Source organism: Pan troglodytes, chromosome 10 (genome assembly GCF_028858775.2).
Source record: "Pan troglodytes isolate AG18354 chromosome 10, NHGRI_mPanTro3-v2.0_pri, whole genome shotgun sequence".
Lineage (NCBI taxonomy): Eukaryota > Metazoa > Chordata > Mammalia > Primates > Hominidae > Pan > Pan troglodytes.
This window is the reverse complement of record NC_072408.2, coordinates 107730510-107753849: the sequence shown is the minus strand read 5'-3', so window position 1 is coordinate 107753849 and position 23340 is coordinate 107730510. Positions and strand designations below refer to the sequence as shown.

General features: G+C 36.5%; 1 protein-coding gene across 16 annotated transcripts in view; it reads right to left on the bottom strand.

Moving 5' to 3' along the window:
- The window catches only part of ANO4 (anoctamin 4), a 413407-nt gene that overhangs the window by 202295 nt on the left and 187772 nt on the right, over positions 1 to 23340 (bottom strand). For 9 of the 16 annotated variants that reach the window (XM_009426095.5, XM_009426094.5, XM_009426098.5 and 6 more), the window contains one exon: positions 6242 to 6346. The exons of the other annotated variants lie outside the window; for them this stretch is intronic. In XM_009426095.5, coding sequence (XP_009424370.2) covers positions 6242 to 6346 — 105 coding nt within the window. The remainder of the gene's footprint in view (positions 1 to 6241; positions 6347 to 23340) is intronic. 16 annotated transcript variants of the gene reach the window in all.

The window sequence follows — 23340 nt, the reverse complement described above, 5'->3', positions numbered from 1 at the left end:
ACAATTTCACCTTCTTTGGAAAGAGCATGAACTCTGGATTCAGACAGACCTGAGTTCAAATGCCAGCCCTTCCACTTATTAGCTATTAGATTGGGATATTTAACTTATTCAAGCTTTAATTTCTTTATCTTCTAAATATTTATTTATCTTCTAAATATGGAAATACAATTTCCCAGACAGAATGAATGATTGAGGAATAAAGACAAAGGTGGCAGTCAACACTTATACACCCCTGACTGTGTACTAGGCACTATGTTAAAGGCTTTACATAGATGTACTATTACTATTTTCCTTTTACATATGTGGAAATTAAGGCAAAGAGAGTTAAAGACTAAATAAAATAACATAGGTAAAAGGTCAGCCACAAAATTGCCAGACAAGATTATCTGCTCAATATATGCCAGCCCCCCACCACGCCCCACTCACCCCCATACCCCATACCCTGCCATCTGCTCCTCTGAAATGGCATGACCATGCAGGTTAAAAATAAAATTGGAAATCAGGGCTAAAGAATTAGATTCAAAGTGACTCACTCAGTGTCACTGAGAAATGACTCAGTCTCCTCAGCCACAAAAGTATACACCACCCCTAATGTAGGCACAGCTATATGATTATGTAGACACACGTGCAAGCACAAACAGACTGCAGGATAACAATGATCCCACAATCCTTTTAACTCCTCAGATCTCATTGCAAACACTATCTTGTGCCCTCTTTCCTTCATCAGAACCTGATGGAATACAACACAATCATGTGTTTCAGGGTATGGATGCCATTCAAGAGTGTCCCTACAGTATATATCCAGATATGCTGGGAATCATGAAAGGAAAAACTAGGAGCAAAACAAGAGGGGTGGGCAACAAATGGTAGGGGGATGAATGGTCTCTAAAGAGGGCTGGACATTGAAAATAATTTAAAGCGAGAATGAAAAAGTACAGTATAACCTTTGAATAACATGCTTCACAGTAGCTAGCTAATGTAATAAATGCTCACATACATACACACACACATACACCTGATTCATGGACTGCAGAGGTTTAAGACATGATTCTCAATCAAGTTTCAGAAGGAAATATTTTAAAATGCTTACCTCTTAAAATGTTCGGATTTGAAAACTTTGGTGATTAAAAAAGCAGTGTTTTTCTTTTTGTTTATTTTTGTTTTAATAGATGCTACTGTACATAAGATTTGAGTAGGCACTCCACTCCTTAAACTATGGATGGAGGGTTTGAATCTTACTGGATGAACTCAAGAGTAGGAATTGCACTGTAATGTTGTTATCATTGCATCAAACTAAATCTATCTGCAAGTTCCCATTCCACCGGCTTCGTGGACAATTTAATTTCAGTTATTGCTGACACTCCCACTTTCCTGCCTCATGTATCCAGAACTGTGCAAAGGTCCTAGGAGTTTTGTAAAGAGCAGAACATTTAGAAAGAGCAGTCAGGTGTCCAAGACACACTTGGTTACTACTGAGCTGCCCGCTTTTCAAGTCTCCAGTGATTCCACACGTTCACTCAATCACTAACAGATATTAGTAAGCACCTACCACACTCCATGCTCTGTTCAAGGCACTGGAGATAAAACAAAGAAACAGGAAGATGAGACTGCCCCCTCCCAGAGACTTCTAAGTTCTCTTCTCAGGCCAGGAACTCTCTGTGTGACTGACAGTTCAGGTGGCTCCCCTGCAGTCTCCCAGGCATGCAACATAGCCATTCCCTCCCTTTCCATTCCCCCTACCAGAAGCCTGGCTCCCTCTACAGGGCATCTCTCTTGCAATTTCTTCTTCCATCCAAGCATCATTCTTGGAAGCTCAGGCTTTCAGAACAAAAAGGCAGGAACTTTACGTAACGCAAAACTCTGCTGAAACAAAGGAGTTCAAGGGACCTGGCTACCATCTTGGAATGGAGAGTGAAGGGTGAGAATAGAGAGGAAGGGACAAATAACATCAACGAAAAGAAACAAACACACATACACACACACACACACACACACAAACACACCCTTGTTATACTTTCACATGTAAATGCCTGTTCCTAAAAAGCAATCAAGTTGTTTTCCTATTGAACACCAAAACAAGACGTGATCTGAAAATGTTTTCATTTTTCCTGAATTAGACTTTGTACCAAACATTCACCACTGCCTTAAGGTATTATGCCTAGCACAGTACCTGACACATGACAGGCAAGATGGATGGATGGTTAAAATAACTCTTTTCTTTTTTATAAGCTGTACATCTAATATGGAGGATCTGAAAAAGCACTTGAGTATGGCCAGCCACTCTGAGACATCTTTAGAAGAGATGAGGATATACTTAGGGTATACACACTAAAAGATAAAATACTGTAAATGTATTTTACAATGTAGAAGCATGGTGGCAAAATTCTTGCATCAAGATGTGAAAATATAATACAACTTTAAAAACGCAAAGTAGTTCATTTTTCCTAATCATTTTTATTTAATTTAGTATTTAGCAGAACAAGGATGAACATACAATTAAATATTGACTCTATCACATAGTAACCATATATCCTTGGGGAGCTATATTCAGTTTTTTCACCTTTAAAATGGAGAAAATCTTATCTATTATTACTTAGGGTTAAGATTGAAAAGAGATACTTTGGGAAAACACCATCATGGCCGGCCTACCCCAGACACTCAAGAAATGTTTGAAATACACACATGTAAGCATGCACATACGCACTTCTAGCTTGATCTTGAAGGTCTCATATATATGTGTGTGTGTGTGTATATGTATGTATGTATATGTATGTATACACACATATACACATGCATACATATATATATACTATATATAAATAGTCACAACATTTGAAGAAAAAAGTGAAAATTTTCCATCATCTTGTTAATCTTAACAAAAAGGAGAGGAATTATACTGATGTTCAGAATTCTGTATTCTTTTTTTTTTTTATTATACTTTAAGTTCTGGGGTACATGTGCAGAACGTGCAGGTTTGTTACATAGGTATACACGTGCCATGGTGGTTTGCTGCACCCATCAACCCGTCATCTACATTAGGTATTTCTCCTAATGCTATCCCTCCTCTAGCCCCCCACCCCCCGACAGGACATGGATGACACTGGAAACCATCATTTTCAGCAAACTAACACAAGAACAGAAAACCAAACACCGCATGTTCTCACTTATAAGTGGGAGTTGAACAATGAGAACATATGGACACAGGGAGGGGAACATCACACACTGGGGCCAGTCGCAGAACTCCATATTCTTTACACACTTAACGATGGTCTCGCAAAGCTTTCCAGAAACGATAATCTAAGCTACAGTCCCTTAAAGTACCAAGCTACCTATTTTTATGCTTGGAGATTTCCATGAACTGGCTAAAAATTTCGATCATATTTGGAACCTAAATAGAGACTGAATGGCCCAAAATCTTTCCTTCCAGAAATGACCCAGCCTGTGTGGGCAGCTTCTCAAATCTAATTAGCACAAAACTTGTTTGCAACAAGAAAATAAATTAGTTCCAAAGCAATAGAAAATGCATAAACTTATAAAGGGCTGGATTTGCATTTTAAAGTCAAGTAACATTTCCTTTTTCTTCTGTTAAGTACTCATAAATTAATACTCCTCTACTTGTTCATAGAAAGATCACCCTTCTAAACTACAGAACAGTTAACATCAGATACACACGTCTTTACTAAGATCTGGTAATAAAAATTAGTATAAAAATAGTACCTTACTAACCTTTAGTTCATTTTGATGCAAGTTCATTTTAGCCCCCACTCCTTAAATTTAAGTTCACCTCTAGCACTTGCATGGAAGCCAACTTTTATCATTTATTGAAAAAAAATTTGAACTCTTTGAGCACTGTACAACCTATCATCTTTCAAATCAAGTGAAGTAATTACATAATTTTATAACTTTCCATGAAAAGTTATTTTCTCTCCAATGTCTAATAATCTGATTTTTATTCTCTTGTGGAAATTTTTTCTCTTTTATTCATTAATGTAATATAAAGGGATTGTTCAACCGGAATAAATAGCTGATCCCCTTATATTCTCTGCTAAAAACATTTCTTTTAAAAGTAGCCTAATCTTCAGTTTCAGGATCCTTCACCTCAATGTGTTTAAATCCTGTACTGAGCATATTCATGAAGGAATTAAATGAAGGAACAAACAGCCATCATTGCAGTCTGGTCTCCATTATTATCATCTTCCCCTGTCATTTAATTTCTTCCACCCTCAGTTGTTCCATCTGTAAGGTGGAGGTAATAATTATCTCATAAGGTCAAGAGGACAGTATAATGATAAATGGGGATAACTAAAAAGCATAAAATTATTCATAAGAAAATTAACAAGAAAATGCAATGTCCCTAGGCATGGGCAAGGACTTCATGACTAAAACATCAAAAGCAATGGGAACAAACGCCAAAATTGACAAATGGGATCTAATTAAACTAAAGAGCTTCTGCACAGCAAAAGAAACTACCATCAGAGTGAATAAGCAACCTACAGAATGGGAGAAAATTTTCACAATCTACCCATCTGACAAAGGGCTAATATCCAGAATCTACAAAGAACTCAGATAAATTTACAAGAAAAAAAACAACCCCATCAAAAAGTGGGCAAAGGATATGAACAGACACTTCTCAAAAGAAGACATTTATACAGCCAACAGACACATGAAAAAATGCTCATCATCACTGGCCATCAGAGAAATGCAAATCAAAACCACCATGAGATACCATCTAACACAAGTTAGAATGGCGATCATTAAAAAGCCAGGAAACAACAGATGCTGGAGAGGATGTGAAGAAATAGGAATGCTTTTACACTGTTGGTGGGAGTGTAAATTAGTTCAACAATTGTGGAAGACAGTGTAGTGATTCCTCAAGGAGGTAGAACTAGAAATACCATTTGACCCAGCAATCCCATTACTGAGCATACACCCAAAGGATTATAAATCATGCTACTATAAAGACACATGCACACGTATGTTTACTGCGGCACTATTCACAATAGCAAAGACTTGGAACCAACCCAAATGTCCATCAATGATAGACTGGATTTTAAAAATGTGGCACATATACACCATGGAATACTATGCAGCCATAAAAAAGGATGAGTTCGTGTTCTTTGCAGGGGCATGGATGAAGCTGGAAACCATCATTCTCAGCAAATGATCACAAGGATAGAAAACCAAACACCGCATGTTCTCACTCATAGGTGGGAAATGAACAATGAGATGATTTGGACACAGGGCAGGGAACATCACACACCAGGGCCTGTCGTACGGTGGGGGGCCGGGGGAGGGATAGCATTAGGAGACATATCTAATGTAAATGACGAGTTGATGGGTGCAGCAAACCAACATGGCACATGTATACCTATGTATCAAACCTGTACGTTGTTCACACGTACCCTAGAACTTAAAGTATAATAATAAAAAAAGAAAAGAAAATGCAATGTCCCAAAACTAGAAGTAAGAAAAAATTGCAATGGTTGTTTATACAATGTTCTTCACATCAAAATCCCTCAAATCCAACATGAGATAAATTATTCGATATTAAGAGGAGCTTCATCATCTAGAATTAGAGCTCTGATAATGAAATATCAATGGTAATGACTTAGTATGAGACACCGCATCACCCATCCTCAATGCTAAATATTTAACTTGAGTAAATGTGTTGATTCTGATAAAATTCTGAGTGAAAGCTATAAAACAGAAATAAAATACTCGAAGAAGAGCAAACCTTGATTACTCAAAATGCTTAGAAAATGAGGGTTCACTTCTGGCATGCAGTCCATCATCAATGACTCCAGATACTCATTTTGGAGAAGAAGTTCCTGATTTCACCTTGCTCCACTAACATTTCCCTCTTATTACTTCCATTTGAGCAGAGGAATTGTATTTTGTTTTCTTAAAGGTTTTTCTTTGATTATGATTAATCAAGAAATCTAAAAATTTACAATACTCCAAGGTTTACTAAATATTATTACATGAAATACAATATACAGAATTGATCATTCCATTATAGCTTTTTCAAAAATTCCACTATTATGTGATTTAATCTCACAAATTAAACCTCTTTCACTATCTCTTCTAGTTTCAAAATTATTTTGCACAGTATCTCTTTCAAGACATCATTTTGTTAATATTTTTTAAAGCTTGACATCTAAGGTTTCTAGTTTATTACCCCTCCCAAGTATTATAATAGCTTCTTCTCTCACGGCGAATTTAAAATTTGAGTGAAACTTACTTTCTTGTATTGCATTAAGAATCTCTGAAAAGTCCACATCACTCTTTGGCCCGTCAGGTAGTATTTGCATATCCAGCTGGTAGCCTTGCAAATCCACACCTCCTTCTAGAGAAATGAAAGATATTCATGGAGTTTGCACTGGTTATCAGAGAGTCTGTCATTAGGGTCCCAAGGAGAAGCTATGTCAAAATCCAAAGTGAATGGCTAGCTGGTTTGCCAATGATCCTCCTTCTTAGACAAAGGACTTAAAAAAAAAAAAAAAGGAACATATACAAGCCATTTGCATTTTATGGGACCAAAAAGGTTCACTTGTATTTCCAATGCAAAATAAGGCAACTACTTTTTTACAAGGAAACACACTTCATAGTATTTACTGATAATTCCCTACATAAAAAATATAACATAGCCTCTACCTAAGGATATTTAAAATTATTTTCAGTTTCCACATGGATTAAATGTGACATTAACACAAACACTTTATGATATCATCATCTTCTTATAATAATTAATTCTTAAGGATGGATTTAATATTCTTGATATTACAGAAACAAGGTATTAATACTTAGGTCCCTCATAATTAGACCTCCCCGATTCATCATTTATTTTTCAACTGTATCCGAATTTGAAAATTTATTCTATGAAGTAATTAAGCCTCTTGTTCTAGGTTTGTCTGATGTATTTTTGGCATGTTCTAAAGAAAGAAAGTTTTTATGCTGCTCCATACACCTATAGAACATTTAAGGAAGTCAAAGAAACCAAGGTATCAAAAAGTAGCTTTATCACGAACAATAAACCTTCCAAACCTTCTAAAAGCTTCTTAAAGTAATCAGTAAGAACGTCTCCGATTTGAGGAGTCTGCCAGGGCTAAAAAGCCAATGCTAAAATAAACAGCCTGATGCATAAAATGGAACATGCCCTAGCTTCCAGTATTTTGTGGAAATTTTGTAGAAATCTCATAAGCTTAGGAGGTATACTCAGCCTCATACAAAATTTCGGTTACGTTCCTAAAGCTCAAGAATAAGATAACTCATAGCCTCACAGGAACGCTTATTCTAGGAGTAAAACACCTGAAAGTAACTTAATATTCTATTATATTTAATAGAAAATAAGCCTTGGGAGGGCAGGGACTTTGTCTGCATGCTATAACCCAAGCACTTAGAACAGGAGCTGGCATGAAGTAGATTCTCAACAAAGTAGATTCTCAGGCTGAATAAATGAATGAGGCTATGCAGTAATTATAAAACCAAAACAACAGAGCTAAGAGCAAAGCTACAAGCTCAGATTCGGGAGTCTGAGAGACCAACGTTGAAATTCTTATTAGATAATGCTGAACCTCTCTAAATTTTAGTTTCCTCCTTTGTGAAATAGGGATGATGATAACAGACTCACAGAGCAGCCACTAGGATTAAATGAGATAATCCACAAAAACCTTAGTTGTCACGTAGTCAGCACTCAGTAAATAGCAGCTACAGGTATTACTATGATCATCCATAATAATTTATTAAAGCAACACTGGCATTTATATAGAGACAGACTAGGTATTGAACAATGTGAATAACGAAAAGGAAGTCCTAAGTCCTTTCCTTGAGACCCCAGGTATGCATTTCGGGCACTGTCAAGAACTGCTATTTAACATTCCAGCCACAGCAGTGAACTTTCCAGATGCACTAATGCAGCTGCCTCATTGCAAAGTCTGAAGCTACTTATGAGAGTTTCTTAGACAGGACAGACAAAGACACCTTCCTGCTGGTCCAGAATTAAAATGGGTTATTTGCTTTTTTCTTCCATGGCCAGTTACTTCTAATGGGTAAAGAAAAGTTCTGACGCTTTTCAATCTCAACTAAGGCTAGTCAGCTTTGTTCTATTTGATGGCCAAAGACCTCATAATTACAACAATGACAGAAAAATAACAAAAATATTCAATTATCAGCCTGGCTCTGGGCTATGTACTTTATGATATCATTTAGGCTTTAATCTTGAAAAGAAGGTGCGATGCAATGGAGTAATTTGCCCAAAGTCACACAGCTATTGAGGTGTAAATATGTAATCACAATCCATGCTCTTCACTAGTCTTTAAAATCACCCATATCCAAGCAGTCACAAACACAGGCTATTGGAGATAAGAGAACTGGATCTGCCAAATAAATCCAACATAACCCAGTAAAATGATCCTGTGTTCTAATACTTCAGATCAAGACAAAACACATTACATAAGCTAAAAAGCAAGTGACTTCCTAAATAGACTAATAAATAGAAGCCCAATTTATTTATTTGTTATTTGTCATAAGCAGGGGCTCATAAACTCAGGTAGAAGTAGCTATGACTACTAGATAACTAGAATTTTTAATAACAAAGATTCCAAAAACCTTTAATAATTTTTTTAAATGTGAGAGGGCAGTATAGAAGTATAAGACACAAAAGAAGCACCATAAAGGAAGCATACAGGCCATTAAATTCTGTCTTCAAAGAATACTTAATGATGTGGGAAAATGCTCGTTTATAATGAAAAGGTGAGGAAAACCAATACAAGAATATAGATAGATAGATTAGATAGCTAGCTAGCTAGCTAGCTACATACATACATACATACATACATACATACATACATACACACACACACACACACACACAGACATGTCCCAAGTACAGTCATATCTCACTTAAGGATGGGATACTTTCTGAGAAATGCATTGGTAGATATCATCATTGTGCAAAGATCATAGAGTGTACTTACACAAACGTAGTTGGTATAGCCTACCACACACCTAGGTTACATGGTGCAGCCTATTGCTCCTAAGCTACAAACCTGTACCGCATGTTACTGTACTGAATACTGTAGTAACTGTAATACAATGGTATTTGAATACCTAAACAAAGAAAGGGTACAGTAAAAATAGAGTATAAAAGATAAAAAATGGTCTCTCTGTATAGGGCATTTACCATGAATGGAGCTTGCAGGAATGAAAGTTGCTCTGAATGAGTCATTGAGTGGTGAGTGAATGTGAAGGCCTAAAATACTATTGCACATTGGTAGACTTTATAAACACTGTACACTTACGCTACATTACATTTATTTAAAAATGTTTCTTTCTTCAATAATAAATTTATCTTATGGTAAGTTTTTACTTTGTAACCTTTTAGATTTTTTTTAACTTTTGACTGTTTTGTGATAACACTAAGCCTAAAACAAAAACACATTTTATAGCTCCACAAAAATATTTTCTTTCTTTATATCCATATTCTATAAGCATTTTTCTATGTTTTAAATTTAAAAACTTTTTAAAAACTTTTTTTGTTAAAAATGAGGATACAAACACACACATTAGCCTAGGCCTATACAAGGTCAGGATTATCAATGTCACTTATTCCACTGGAAGGTCTTAGGGGCAATAACATGAATGGAGCTCTCACCTCCCATGATATAAATGCTCTCTTCTGGAATACCTCCTAAAAGACCTGCCTGAGGCTATCTTAAAGTTAACTTTTTTTTTTAATCAGTAAAAGGAGTAAACTTTAAAACAACAATAAAAGGTAGAGTATATAAGCCAGCAACATGGTAGTTTAATTGTCAAGTATTATATACTGTAAATAACTGTATGTGCTATATTTTTATACAACTGGCAGCACAGTAGGTTTGTTTACACCGGCATCACCACAAACACATGAGTAATGTATTGCACTATGACATTACAACACCTGCAACATCACTAGGCGATAGGAATTTTTCAGCTCCATTATAATCTTAATGGGACCACCATGGTTTATGTGGTCCATCACTGATGAAAAAGTCATCATGCGGTGCATGACTGCATATTAAAAAACATACCCATTTATATGACTAGAAAAATGTAACAGGAAGAAAATACTCAAAATAGGTACAGAAGTTATCCCTCAGCTGTGAAATGATGGGTAGATTTTGTTTTATACTTTATCTTTTTTATGTTTTTCACAAAAAGAATAAAAATATTTTTTTGAGAGAAAGTCTCACTTTGCCATCTAGGCTGGAGTGCAGTGGTGCGAACACAGCTTACTGCAACCTCAATCTCCTAGGCTCAAGCAATTCTCCCACCTCACCTCCCAAGTAGCCAAGGGCTACAGGTGCGCACCACCATGCCTGGCTAATTTGTGTATTTTGTATAGAGAAAGGGTATTTCCATGTTTCACAGGCTGATTTTAAACTCTTGACCACAAGTGATCTGCCTGCCTCAGCCTTCCAAAGTGCTGGGATTATAGGCGTGAGCCATTGCAACTGCCCTTAGCATAAAACATTTTTACAACTTTAAAGACATGTAAAAATTCAAGAGTGGGATTGTGGAGATTAATAATTATTTGGAGTTCAGGATTTAAGACTGAAAACAAAGACTGCAGATATTAAACCATAGATGTGAAATATCCAATTTAATATAACAGATTTTCTAAATTCATGTAATTTTTAAAAATGTATAAACCAAATAGCTTCAAAATGCAACATTCTCTTCATGCTAAACATTATGATCACACATAGAGTCCCCCAAATATAAGATATTTTTCTGTCTCTGCTCTAGAAGAAATACAGAATACTCTTTCATAGAGTATAATGTAATGGTCTGGAACTTCTGACAATAAGCCATTCATTAAGTCTAACACTACAAAGGAGAGGGAGCTGTAAAACAAGGACTTTTGTAAGCTTTCCTAAATGGAGAGTGATCAGTGTACCAATGAATCTTCAAAGATGACAATCTCCACCTTTACTTATAGTGCCCAAGTGAAAGAGACTAAATGACTTCAATGTAAAAAATGTACTATGTCTACTTTGTACTACTGATTTTATTTATTTATTGTTATTCATATAGCTTTTTGTTATAATTTCTGAAAACCTAAGAATCTGAGTTCTTTGCCATAGCCACAGATATCTTGGCCTTTGGGTCAGAACACAAAGATTTGAAAAACTAGGCAAGATGGTAAAGATACTATAGATTCAAACTGAAGATTCTTTAAAATACAGCCCCACTGGGCATCAGTAATTAACATGCAATTAAGTACAATCCTAAGGAAACTAAACAAATAAATTAAAGAGGGAAGCTAAGAAGATCCCTAAATATGTGGAAACACATTGAACAATTAAAAAAAAATCAAGAATAGCTACAAAATCCATGTGATCTCCATTTTGTCTTTAAGTTTCCCCACATTTTATGGACAGAAGTTATACTCAATACTTAATTGTGATTAAGTACTTAATTGTGATTCTGTAACTCTGGTAACAGCATTTACATTTAATAAAAAGTCTTTAGCTGGACAAGCAATATTTTTAAAATTCATTCTGTACCTAGCTTACAGCTAGGATTTTTTTTTTTTTTTTTTTAGACAGTCACACTCTGTCACCCAGACTGGAGTTCAATGATGCAATCGCAGCTCACTGCAGCCTCAACTTCCAGGGCATCAAAGCACTTTTATACAAGAGAAACAACAACAAAAAATGAGTTTCAAACATAAATTTCTTGATTAGCAAATATGTCAATGCCTTCCCATCCCATCTTTGTCCATAGAAATCCCTTCTTGCTTTCAAGGCCCACCTAGAATTCTCTGCTTCAGGAAGCATTTCTTGATCCTGATAAGTAAAAACCATTTTTCTATCCATTGAACTCACATAGCTCTTTATATTTTGTCTTTTCTATAGTATATGTTTTCTATGAAAAATGAGTCAGAGTACCTAGCACAGTATGAAGCAGACAAAGAAAATGTTTAAGTTCCTAGTTTTTCCATATCTAGATTTCTTCCTCATTGCTAGCACCTTCAACTAGACAGTAACACATTGAAGCCTGGGATCAAACTGTAGCCCCCTTTTATCTCCTATAAAACCTAGAACAAGGCCTTGAACATATTAGTTGCTCAGTTAATGCTCTTTCACTGCAATTTCACATTATGAATAACAATAATGAATATAAACTAAGAAGACGCTCTGATTTTTTTTTAGTCTACAATTTAAAGCATCTTGATAGGTTATCAGTAGATTACTGTGAAAGACATATTATAGATCATAACTTTTTGTTTTTCAGTAAAATCTTGTTAAATTTTATCAAATAATAAACAAAATATCAAAGTACCAAAGGGCTTACAATAAAAATCAATAGCTACCCTTTTTGCAATCCCTGTCCTCTTCCTCAGTGGAAAAAGGACTTTGAAGAGTCTCTGTTGGATCCTTCTATGTGTGTGTCCCATTGTTTCATGATTTTCCAATTTTATATACTATATATGGTTTTTCTGCTGTGACACATGACAATGTAAGTTACATTACTACCACTCTCCACTTGCCCTCCACTCTCACCAAATCACTATTCTTAGTAATTTCATTAGATTGCCTTAGTTACTTTAAATAAATCACTTAAAATTCCTTTCCTTGTTCAATCAATTATAGACACATGTCATATGTGTAAATTAACACAAGTGATTGAAAAAGGAGATACTGGCACTAAACTAACCTGGATTTGAATGCTACTTTTAGGTGACCTTGACTCATTAAATAATAATAAGCCTTATCTTTCTCATTGAAAAAATGGGAAACTAAAATTTTTTGGAGGCTGTAGTATAAATTATAGACATTATACATAAATAATTTGGCCCATCATGTTAGATCTAGGTGCTTCACTACAAATTTTATATGATATTCATTCTCTGCAAAATGAGGGCCTACTCCACGTTTGGGGCCTAGGCTAAGTAAAAACAATTCCACTTTAAAAATCTTGTAACCAGGGACTTGGAATAGTTACTTCATATTGAAACCAAAATAAAGGAAAGCCTGACAAATCAGCTCTTACCCTCCCCATGTCACAGAAAAGATGGGGAGTGTGTAAAACAGACTTAAGAGGACAAATGATATTTTCTATGATAGCCTCATAATAACTGTTGCTAGAGCTGAGCTTCTGTCTACATTCTATTTATATTCTACAAATAGTTTTATTTGGTAGTTCCTGTCCTGAGAGGTATACTTAATACAAATTCTCAAACACAGCATTTTTTATAGAATAGGTAGCAGTGATATTTCAAAACTTGAGCTACATATCTAAAATAAATCCTCACATGTAATATTTTTGGACTTAAGAGGCACCAAAGACCCCATTTTCTAAACTGGGAGTTTTGTATTGAACTCCCCATAGGTGAATTCTGTGTTCCTATGACAGTACTGAGATGGAGAATGGTGTTAAGAAAGAAGGGAGGGCTGGGTGTGGTGGCTCACACCTGTAACCCCAGAGCTGCAGGAGGCTGAGCCAGGAGGACTGCTTGAGACCAGAAGTTCAAGACCTACCTGAGCAATATAGCAAGACCTCCATCTCTAAAAAAATATATAAAATAAAATTAGCTGGGCATATTGGTACATACCTGTAATCCCGTCTACTTGGGAGACTAAAGCGGAAGGATCACTTGAGCCCAGGATTTTGAGGCTGAAGTGAGCTATGATCATGCCACTGCACTCCAGCCTGGGCAACAGAGTCCTTGTATCTTAGAAAAATAAAAATAAAAATAAAAAAGAAGGGAGGGAGGTCCATTCTGTCTTTACAGACTTTCCTGGCATCAGCCAGTGTTCAAGAAAAGTCTTTGAAGAAGAGAGAAAGGAAATGAATTCAGCTCTTCTGGAGAATATGAAATTGGAAACCACAGATTTACATGTAGGAAATGCTACTGGTTCTGAAAAAAAAATTTCCATCTTGTTTTTTTAACATTATTTGTAGTACTTACCAAAATCCTTTTTTTGTGTGTGGCATAAACTAAAAAAGCTTCACAATAGAAGATGCTTCATAAGTGTAAAAAATATTCATGTCATTTTATTAGTATTGTGTAAAACCATAAATCTTATGATGTTGTAAGTTCATTCTTTTACAGAAGAAAGCTTGGCTCATATTAGCAGGAATAAACATATTGATTCACCCACACTAGTCACTATAAGGCTAAAGCTATTCCCTCAAATGATTAATGCTGAGTAGTCCTAATGGCCAAGTTCTTTACTGGGTCCTGATGGGAGAACCACATTTGGCTAACAGCAGGCAGATATTTCTCAGGTCTAAAATGGAAATAATAATTCTACTGCATCGGCCAGTAATGGCTCTCCTTCAGCAGAATTGCTTCTATGTTTTCCAGGATTGGTAAGATCATGATCTCCTAAGTTATAATGCATCCCTGCACTAAAAGTTCCCTAGAGGGCCTGGAAGTCAGAATTGCAAAGCTTCAAATAGCAAGAAGGATTTGTGAATCACATAGGCAGAATTCTGTGGTGTCTTCCAATCTCCTAGATGCTGAGGTCTGTTGTGATGACAAGGACTCTTGCAGATGAGGAGAAGAGACAAACTCAGGATTAGGAGGCGTTACAGAACAGAAACTGTGCAATTTTCAGCCTCACTAAATGTTGTTTACCCTTTTGTCTTGAATAAGTCTTTATACATGAAGGGCTTGAGATAAATGTGAGAAGGAATATTGCCCTTGCGAAATGACAATCCTCAAAAAAGCTAGGACTCTGCCCCTCTTGTGCATCGGCCTGTCAGCTCAAACTCAGACAATCAAGCAAAATAAAAGCTCACTATTAACTGACTATCCACCATGGCTAAGGGCTTAGACTTTTAAATCTCAGCTCTACTAGTTATAGTTGTATAATCCTGAGCTAAATGGTTAAAGCATCCCACCCTATCTTCAGCGGATACATTCCAAGACCCCCAGTGGATATCTGAAACTGTGGATAGTACTGAACCCTATATATATGCTTTTTTTCCTATACATACATACCTATGATAAAACTTAATTTCTAAATTAGGAACAATAAGAGATTGATAACAATAACTAATAACAAAATAGAACAATTATAACAATAATGATAGAGCAATTTCTCTCTGTCTTTCTCTCAGAATTCTTATTGTAACTGAAACGATGAAAAACAAAGCTATGGATAAGGGGCGCATTGCTGTACTTAAATCTCTTCAAGCTTCTAAAATATAAAATTATTTTAAATAGCCTCAGGCAGAAGAAGCAGTTTTAAATTCCACAAAACGCAATGCTCTTTTCCAGAAATTAACCATTTGCTTTTCTTTGTGGCTGCCTTTTTATGGCTCTTCTTCATTCACTTTCTGTGCTCAAAAGGTTCTAAAATGATTTTTCAGAAAATTCCCTCTAAATGCATCCTATAGATCAAAATGTGTGTGTATATGTCCCTCAGTAAAATGAAAAGCAAATGCAAATAAGAGAAGAATGTGGTATGTATTTTTAGAAAAAAAAATGTTACTCAGCAAATGATAGCAAGGAACACAGATACCAATGCCCATATTTGCCAAGGACCAAAATAGCTTATTTTCCTAAGCACCCCCACCTATTGACTAAACTCACATCACACATCTAAAAAAACCCACTTAAAGAGGAAGAGATTCAAATGAAGGATAATTACAGTGTTATTTCTAAACCACAGCACTAACTGTTCTGAAAGGCACCACATTCACCTTCAATGCAATGAGAAATAAAACAGAAGTCCAAAGTAGCCCTTGTCGCTTTTTCCATACAATTTTATCTTCCAGCCACCCCAAAAATCCATTCACAAATAGGAAGACTGATTATCTCATCCACGCTTCAGTTCTGTTCAAGAGAACAGCCAGGTTCCTTAGATCCTATAAGCAAACCTCAGCCACACTTCTCAATAAAGTGTCTATTTTCAGAAAAGGGGATAGAAAGCCCCCAAAATTTCACTCTTAACTAATGCTCATCTTCAAGAAAAAAAGTTGACACCGTGGAAAAAAACACCCATAATAAGTTTTTTTGTTTTTTTTTTTGTTGTTTTTTTTTTTTTTTTTTTTTGAGACGGAGTCTCGCTCTGTCACCCAGGCTGGAGTGCAGTGGCACAATCTCAGCTCTCACTGCCACCTCTGTCTCCCGGATTCAAGCGATTCTCCTGCTTCAGCTTTTTTTCTTTCTTTCTTTTTTTTTTTTTTTTTTGACAGAGTCTTGCTCTGTTACCTGGGCTGGAGTGCAGTGGCATGATCTTGGCTCACTGCAACCTCTACCTCCCAGGTTCAAGCGATTCTCCTGCCTCAGCCTCCCTAGTAGCTGGGATTACAAGCCTGCACTACAATGTCTGGTTAATTTACATATTTTTAGTAGAGATGGGTTTCACCATGTTGGCCAGGCTGGTCTCGAACTCCTGACCTCAGGTGATCTGCCCACCTCAGCCTCCCAAAGTGCTAGGATTACATATATGAGCCACCGCGCCCGGCCACATAAGAAATTAAATACCTGGGTTTTAGTTGGGGTCTGTCAATTGCTAATTTTTTACTTTTGAGCTAGTAACTTCATTTCCTATGCCATAGTAAAATAGGCATAATTCCACCTCACAGACTGCTATGAGGACTAAATGAAATGCAGAGAGAAAAATTTGTGAAAGCCCTTTGGAAACAACAGAATATCAAGTAAATGTAGGGTTGCAGTATTATGGTCGTTATTCTAAAGATTGGTCATATATTTATCTTTTCCTTATTTTTGTTTCCCTAAAGCATAAGTTTATCCTGACTCTTGGCAGAACTAGGAACAAGTCTTTCTTGACTGTCCTTCTTCTTTTAAAAGTCTCTCCTTAATAGTCCTCTCCTCTCCCTCTCCCCACATCTTCTGGTACTGCTCTTTAAAGGGAGAAACAGGAGACAGTCTGTTCCCTAATTTGAGACCAGGCCTTGACATTGGTTCCAGAAAGAAATCTTTGAAACTCAGGGAAATAGGAATGAATTTTATTATATCAGAACCCAAAAAAGGGAGGATGAAAAACAAAAGTCCAGAGCATAGTAGACCAGAAAGAGAAGCTACAAAGTGGACATCACTTACACTGAGGGAAATAATAAACTTTGAAGACGATTACACAAGCAATCAACAGAACCTAACTGGTCCCTTCTTTAGTATGGTTTTCTTACGCTAAGGTTTGAGCTACTGCAGGGCTTTTAATTTAAATTTTCCAAGGCTTTTTAATGATAATTTGCTAGAAATGTTTCTGCCAAGTTGTGTGAAGAAGAAAGTAATAGCACATTAAACAAGAGAATAAGAACACCTGAGCTAGAATCTTGCCTTCACCATTTACTGGCTGTATAACCTTAGGCAAGGTACTTACCCTTCTTCATGCCTTAGTTTCCCCACCCATCAAATAAGGAAAATAGCATGAGAATATTATGGGAATTAAATGAGATAATGAATGAAAACAGTTGAACAGTTTTTGAGGTTGGGAATGTGGTAGAGGGCTTAATATATTGTAGTTATAATTTTATTATTATCAAACTATGCATTTAATGCCTAAGTATACAGACAGTACTAATCATTCTAGCTGTTTGGAAACAAGAAAATCCTAATGTTTCTCTCCTGGAAAATCAATTTTGTCCTAGCATTTAAATACTAGATAGATTCTTAGGGAACAATAATCATGCATAAATGTGGAAAGGGCCATAGGTTTTAAAAAGTGAGATAAAAGAATCTGTATTAGAAATTACTTGGGAATAACCCATATCGGCAAAACATTATTTTACAAATTCTAAATGAGACTAAAGGACATATTCTGTGATTAATGACACTTCTCTAGGATTGTATGATGGGTCTAACAGATAAGGAAAAAGCAATAGAAGAAGTATTTTAGATTTCAGAAAGCTTCCAATTCTATTTTATATGGCATAGTCATTAGCTGGGATAATTTGATCTATATCCACTAAGCTTTATAGTTTCAAATTCAAAAAAACCAAAATCAGTGCTTCAGTTTACTATGCTCTTGAGTCTTAAATTATAGTCCCAAACCTAGTACCATTTACCACTTATATTTTTGGTCCATAAAGGAAGCAGAAAATAATATTCATTAATTATGAGTGTCTAAAGGATAAGGTCAAAATGAAATTGATAAACAGGAGAAAGAATTGAAACAATCAGAAGGAAAGAGAAACCATACAAATACAAGATGAAGATGAATGGCTTCTGTATTTATATAGCATAATGAGAGACCATCTTATTGGTATTCTAGCACAAGTTAACTGGGAAACTGCTAAATGAAGTGGTAACTGAGATAACAAGGATTCTGGGGCATAGGTACTTTCAGGGTTCTGAATTTTGCTTATCATGTTGGTGACAAGAAAAATGATTTCTTTATTTATCAACCATTTATTACTGAACACCAAGTATGTGCCAAAAATCAAACTGGACATTCTACACAAATTATTTAATTGCCATAACAAGGCTATGTAGGATTGCCAGACATAATACATTACAATACAGGATGTCCGGCTAAATCTGAATTTCAAACGATATAATTTTTTATTATGTGTGTCGTATGCAATATTTAGGACATACTTTCAAAAATACTTGTTTATCTGAAATTTAAATTTAATTGGGAACACTGTATTTAATTTGGCAGCCCTAATACTATAAGGTAGGTATTAATTTCCTCATTTTACTGATGTAGAAACTAAGATTCAGAGAAATTAAGTAATTTGTCTAAGGCTGTAATAGCCATCAGGTGACATACCTAGCTTTTAAACACCTAACGATAAAGCTTGCTTTCAGAACCAGTGTAATGCACCGTTCCTATCATTATGCTCTTTCCTGCATCTGAATGGTCATGCCTCTTCCTTCTGTTGAAATCCTAGTTGACCTTCAAAGTCAAATTGGTATACCATATGTGTTTTGAGTCTTTCTAAATTCTCTTCAGCATAATAAGGTTATGGCAGCATAACCTTATTTATTTCTGTGTTCCAGCTCTTAATACAGTTTGACTTCTATCATAGCAGCTTAAGCACATGTCCCTGTAGTGGGCATTCTTCCACATAAAGTTGTTTCCTAACATCACCTCTATTTCCTTTTGGGGAAGTCCCTCTCCCTCGCTGTGTGTAGTCAAGGTGGCAGAAGAAATCAAGGAGGCCTACCCTCCCACTATGAAGGCTGCAGGGAGAGGTCTTCTGTCCTATCATTTGTCTCAGCACTGTCTGTCCAACCAAGGGAAAGGTGCATAGCCAATAGAACTGTCCTCCTAAATCTTCAAAACGTGAGCCAAACGATGCAAAACTAGAAAAACCGGTAAGAATTCAATCATTCCAGATAGTCAAATAGAAGATATTCTATTCTAATCAAATAGCTATTCTTGATTTCTCTATTCCTTTTCCAAGGCTGGCTCTTTAGGTTTTCCATCCACATTCTTCAAATTTAAATTCCTTCTTTGTTTGGATTAAATGATTAGTTTCTCTTGTTGGTAACAAAGAACCCTGACTGATTGTCTCTCTTGGACATGACTGAGTGCCTTAAGACCCATGTTTAATAGAGTTCTGCACCATTTCAAAATACTCCAAGGAGGGCAACTTCCCAATAAATCCTTGTTAGTAAATAGTAGGCACTCATAAATGTTTGTAAACTCAAAGGGGGATAAACATACTGAAATTGTTCAGGCAGATGGAACAGAAAATCTACAAGACTCCCAAATTCTCTCTTTTTGTTCTTAGTAACCAATCCGAGTGGGTCTTAGAGAACACTTCGGGAACAGGGATTATTAACTTTGTAAAAAATAGATGGATGACTTAATAGGCCTCAATATGACTAAATTGTCCAAGTTGCTACTAAGATCTATGACTCACTGCACATAAGAAACTCAGTTTGAGAGCTCTTCCATAATCTCCCAACAGAGAACTATGATGCATTTGTGCAAGTACACTAAAAATAAAGAGAATGGAACTGAAATCATATTCTACCTTGCCAGAATAATATGAGTTTTAAAAATACTTTTTTTAAATAACAAGTTTCTAATTGTAACTTAATATATTTTTCTCTTAATTATAATTCTAGGCTAGAAGATTGGCTTTATATTTTCAACCAATACTCGACATATGTAGGGTTTAAGGATCTATGATAAAATGATGGGTAGATAAGTAAAGTGATGTATTTTTGTTTAGTTTTTTGTTTTTTTGAGATGGAGTTTTGCTCGTTGCCCAGGCTGCAGTGCAGTGGCGCGATCTTGGCACACCGCAACCTCCGCCTCCCGAATTCAAGTGATTCTCCTGCCTCAGCCTCCTGAGTAGCTGGGATTACAGGCATGCACCACCACGTCCGGCTAATTTTGTATTTTTAGTAGAGACAGGGTTTCTCCATGTTGGTCAGGCTGGTCTTGAACTCCTGACCTCAGCTGATCCACCCGCCTCGGCCTCCCAAAGTGCTGGGATTACAGGCATGAGCCACTGTACCCATCCAAGTGATGTGTTTTTAAGGTGAAGGAAGAGACTTGAAATATTAACTCACAATGTGGGCTGAATTAGCCCATGTTGATAAAACACCATTAGGAATATCTTAATAACATTCATTTAATTGTATTATAGTAATATCAACACAGGATATCAATTAAAGGAAAGGACAGACTGAATCTACACTGCCTGCATTTGACTTTAATGGAATACTCAATTCTGGGCACTGCATTTTCAAAGAGATAGCAATGAAACAAGAATGTTTCTAAGAGTGGAGAGGGTACAATGGTAAAGAAGTTGAGTATCATGTCATTCAAGGAAGCACTAAAGACACTAGGAAATGTTTCACCTGGAAAATAGCTAGGGATGAGTTTCTTAAACAACTGAAGGATTGTCATATGAAAGAAGAGTTAAGATTTACGCCATATAACTTCAGAATGCTAACCTATATCTGCTGAGTAGAACAGATTTTGACAAACAACATAAAATCATTTATTAAGAACCTACTAGGGACAATGCATGATGTTAGGAGTGACGGAAGATACAAAGATGAATTGAGGAGAGTTCCTGCCTTCTGGGAGAACTATAAGACCATAGAAACAGATGGACTTTGATAAGGCTTCTAAGTTCTGTGGAAGCACGGGGAAGTAGGGGAACAATTCTGACTATAAGATCTAGAAAGCTTCTTGGAGGAAGCGGAATTTGAGTTACATTTTGAGGAATGAGAAGGGCTAGTAGACATTTATTAGGGGAAGGGATATTCCAAGATGAGAGAGGAGCTTGAGCAATGGCAAAGAAATGGAAGAGTAAAAGCCTGCTTGAGAAATACTAAAAAGCCTGTGGATGCCTGAAGCTGAATAATATGGATAATGACAGTGTAAAATGAGATAAGCCTGGAAAAGTAGGGAGAGGCTAAATTGGAGAGGGCTTGAAAAGGTGGGCTCACAAGGCTGCACTTTCTTCTGGATAGCCATAACAATTTTAAGAAGAGGAGGGCTGATGCTAATTATCCTCTCTGGAGGAGAACCTTGGTGTCTGAGAGAACCACTGAAGACAATTGTCCAACATCTAAAACCTTCCACTGGGCTCTCCAGAATTCTCTGAATGTCGTCAATCTCTTCTCAGATTGCCCCATTCACCTTCTTGCTCTAAGGAAAACCTGGATCTTCCCAGTGGTCATGCTTCCCTGTGGTTCTTTCACTTAGAACTGTTTTTCTCCAATAGCCCTGGCACCAACGCATCTGAAAGAGGAGTAGATACCTTTCTTGAGTCTCAAATCCACCTTCAGACCATTCTTCTTCCCTCTTCCCCAAAAACCTTCAGCCTTGAATCTCAAGTTGTTATACTACATCATCTTCTACCCTTTATCTTTGTACTCTCCTGCTACCTGCCAGATCATGTTCCCTTATTTCTCAATAAAGTTAATGCCTGGCTTATCATTCTTCCCAAAACTACTCAATTCTTGACTCAATCATTTTCACATCTTGGCCTCTCAGTCCCTAGGAATTTTTTCATTCAATGATCTTGCCTTCTACCCTTTATAGTCCCTTATTTTGTACCTTGGCCTAAACCTTGTCATTACCAGTAACAGCATCTTGTGTTGATATTACTATAATAAAATTAAATAAATGTTATTAAGATATGTGCCACAATATTAGTGCCACACATTCCATTCTCTTACCACCTCTCTTATCCTTCCAGATCCTCCTTCTATTACCCTAACCCCCACACTTTTTTGAACCCTCTGGGAATTTCAACCAATTGATCTTACCAACTTTTCACTGTACCTCCTTCCCTTGATGTCTTGTACCCTCTTTACCAAATCACAAAATGAATCACTATCATCACTCCCTTCCATGCACCTTTGATTCCCTTTCTCTCTTTCCTACTTCCTTTGCAAAACCACACTGCTGTTCAAATCCAACTCACCACCAACTGTATGTCTTTACTCATGTAGCTACACAAAATTAAAAACTACACAATGATGATAACTAGTCCTACTTTAGTTTCATGACTATGAATCTCAAATCCCTTTTAATGTGAGTTGGCAAACATATTTCCCCTCTGCATATCTTTCTTTCTCTCTCTCTTTCTCCCTGTGGCTCCATTCTCATTCTCAGAGATGACCTTGCTTCTCACATTAAAGATAAAGCTGACAACACACGAAAAGAACTTATTAGACCCTCAGCACACCTGCCAATATCTACATACGCCTCCTTCCCACCAGTTATCACAGATAAACTATCCATGGTCCTATTGTGCATAGCTCTCATCCTCTCACTGATGCCCACATCACAAATTCTCCCCTCTCTTGAACACCATAAATTATCTGCTGGAGAGCTGCTATTTTTAAAAGAAACTCTTGACCTTACTTCTCCTCCAGCTGCTGCCCTATTTCTTCACTACACTTCATAGCAAAACTGCTCAAAAAAGTTGCCTATATTCAGAGCACCTAATTTATATCCTCTCATCTCCCTTAAATCCACTTCAATCAGGGTTTCATCCCCACCACTCCACTAAAACGGCTCTTATCAAAATCACCATTGACCTCCACTTTACTAAAATCGACTAATTCTCAGTCCTCATCTTATTTGACTTTCAATAACATTTAGCCTAGAAAACCATTCTTCTCTTCTTGATAAACTTTTGTAATTTCTGAGATGTGGCACTTCCGGGTTTTCTCCATCTTTGCTGGTGGTTCTTTCTTGGCCTTCTTTGCTCGTGGTTCATGTCCTCTTTGACCCTTTATTATTGGAGTGTCCCAGATCTCAGCCCTTGATGCTCTCCCTTCTCCATTTATACTTCTTCCCTTGGTCATCTCTTTCAATCTCATTTCTTTAAATAGCACTTATATGTCAACAACTATTAGTTTTATATCTCTTTCACAGACCAATCATCTTTCAAACT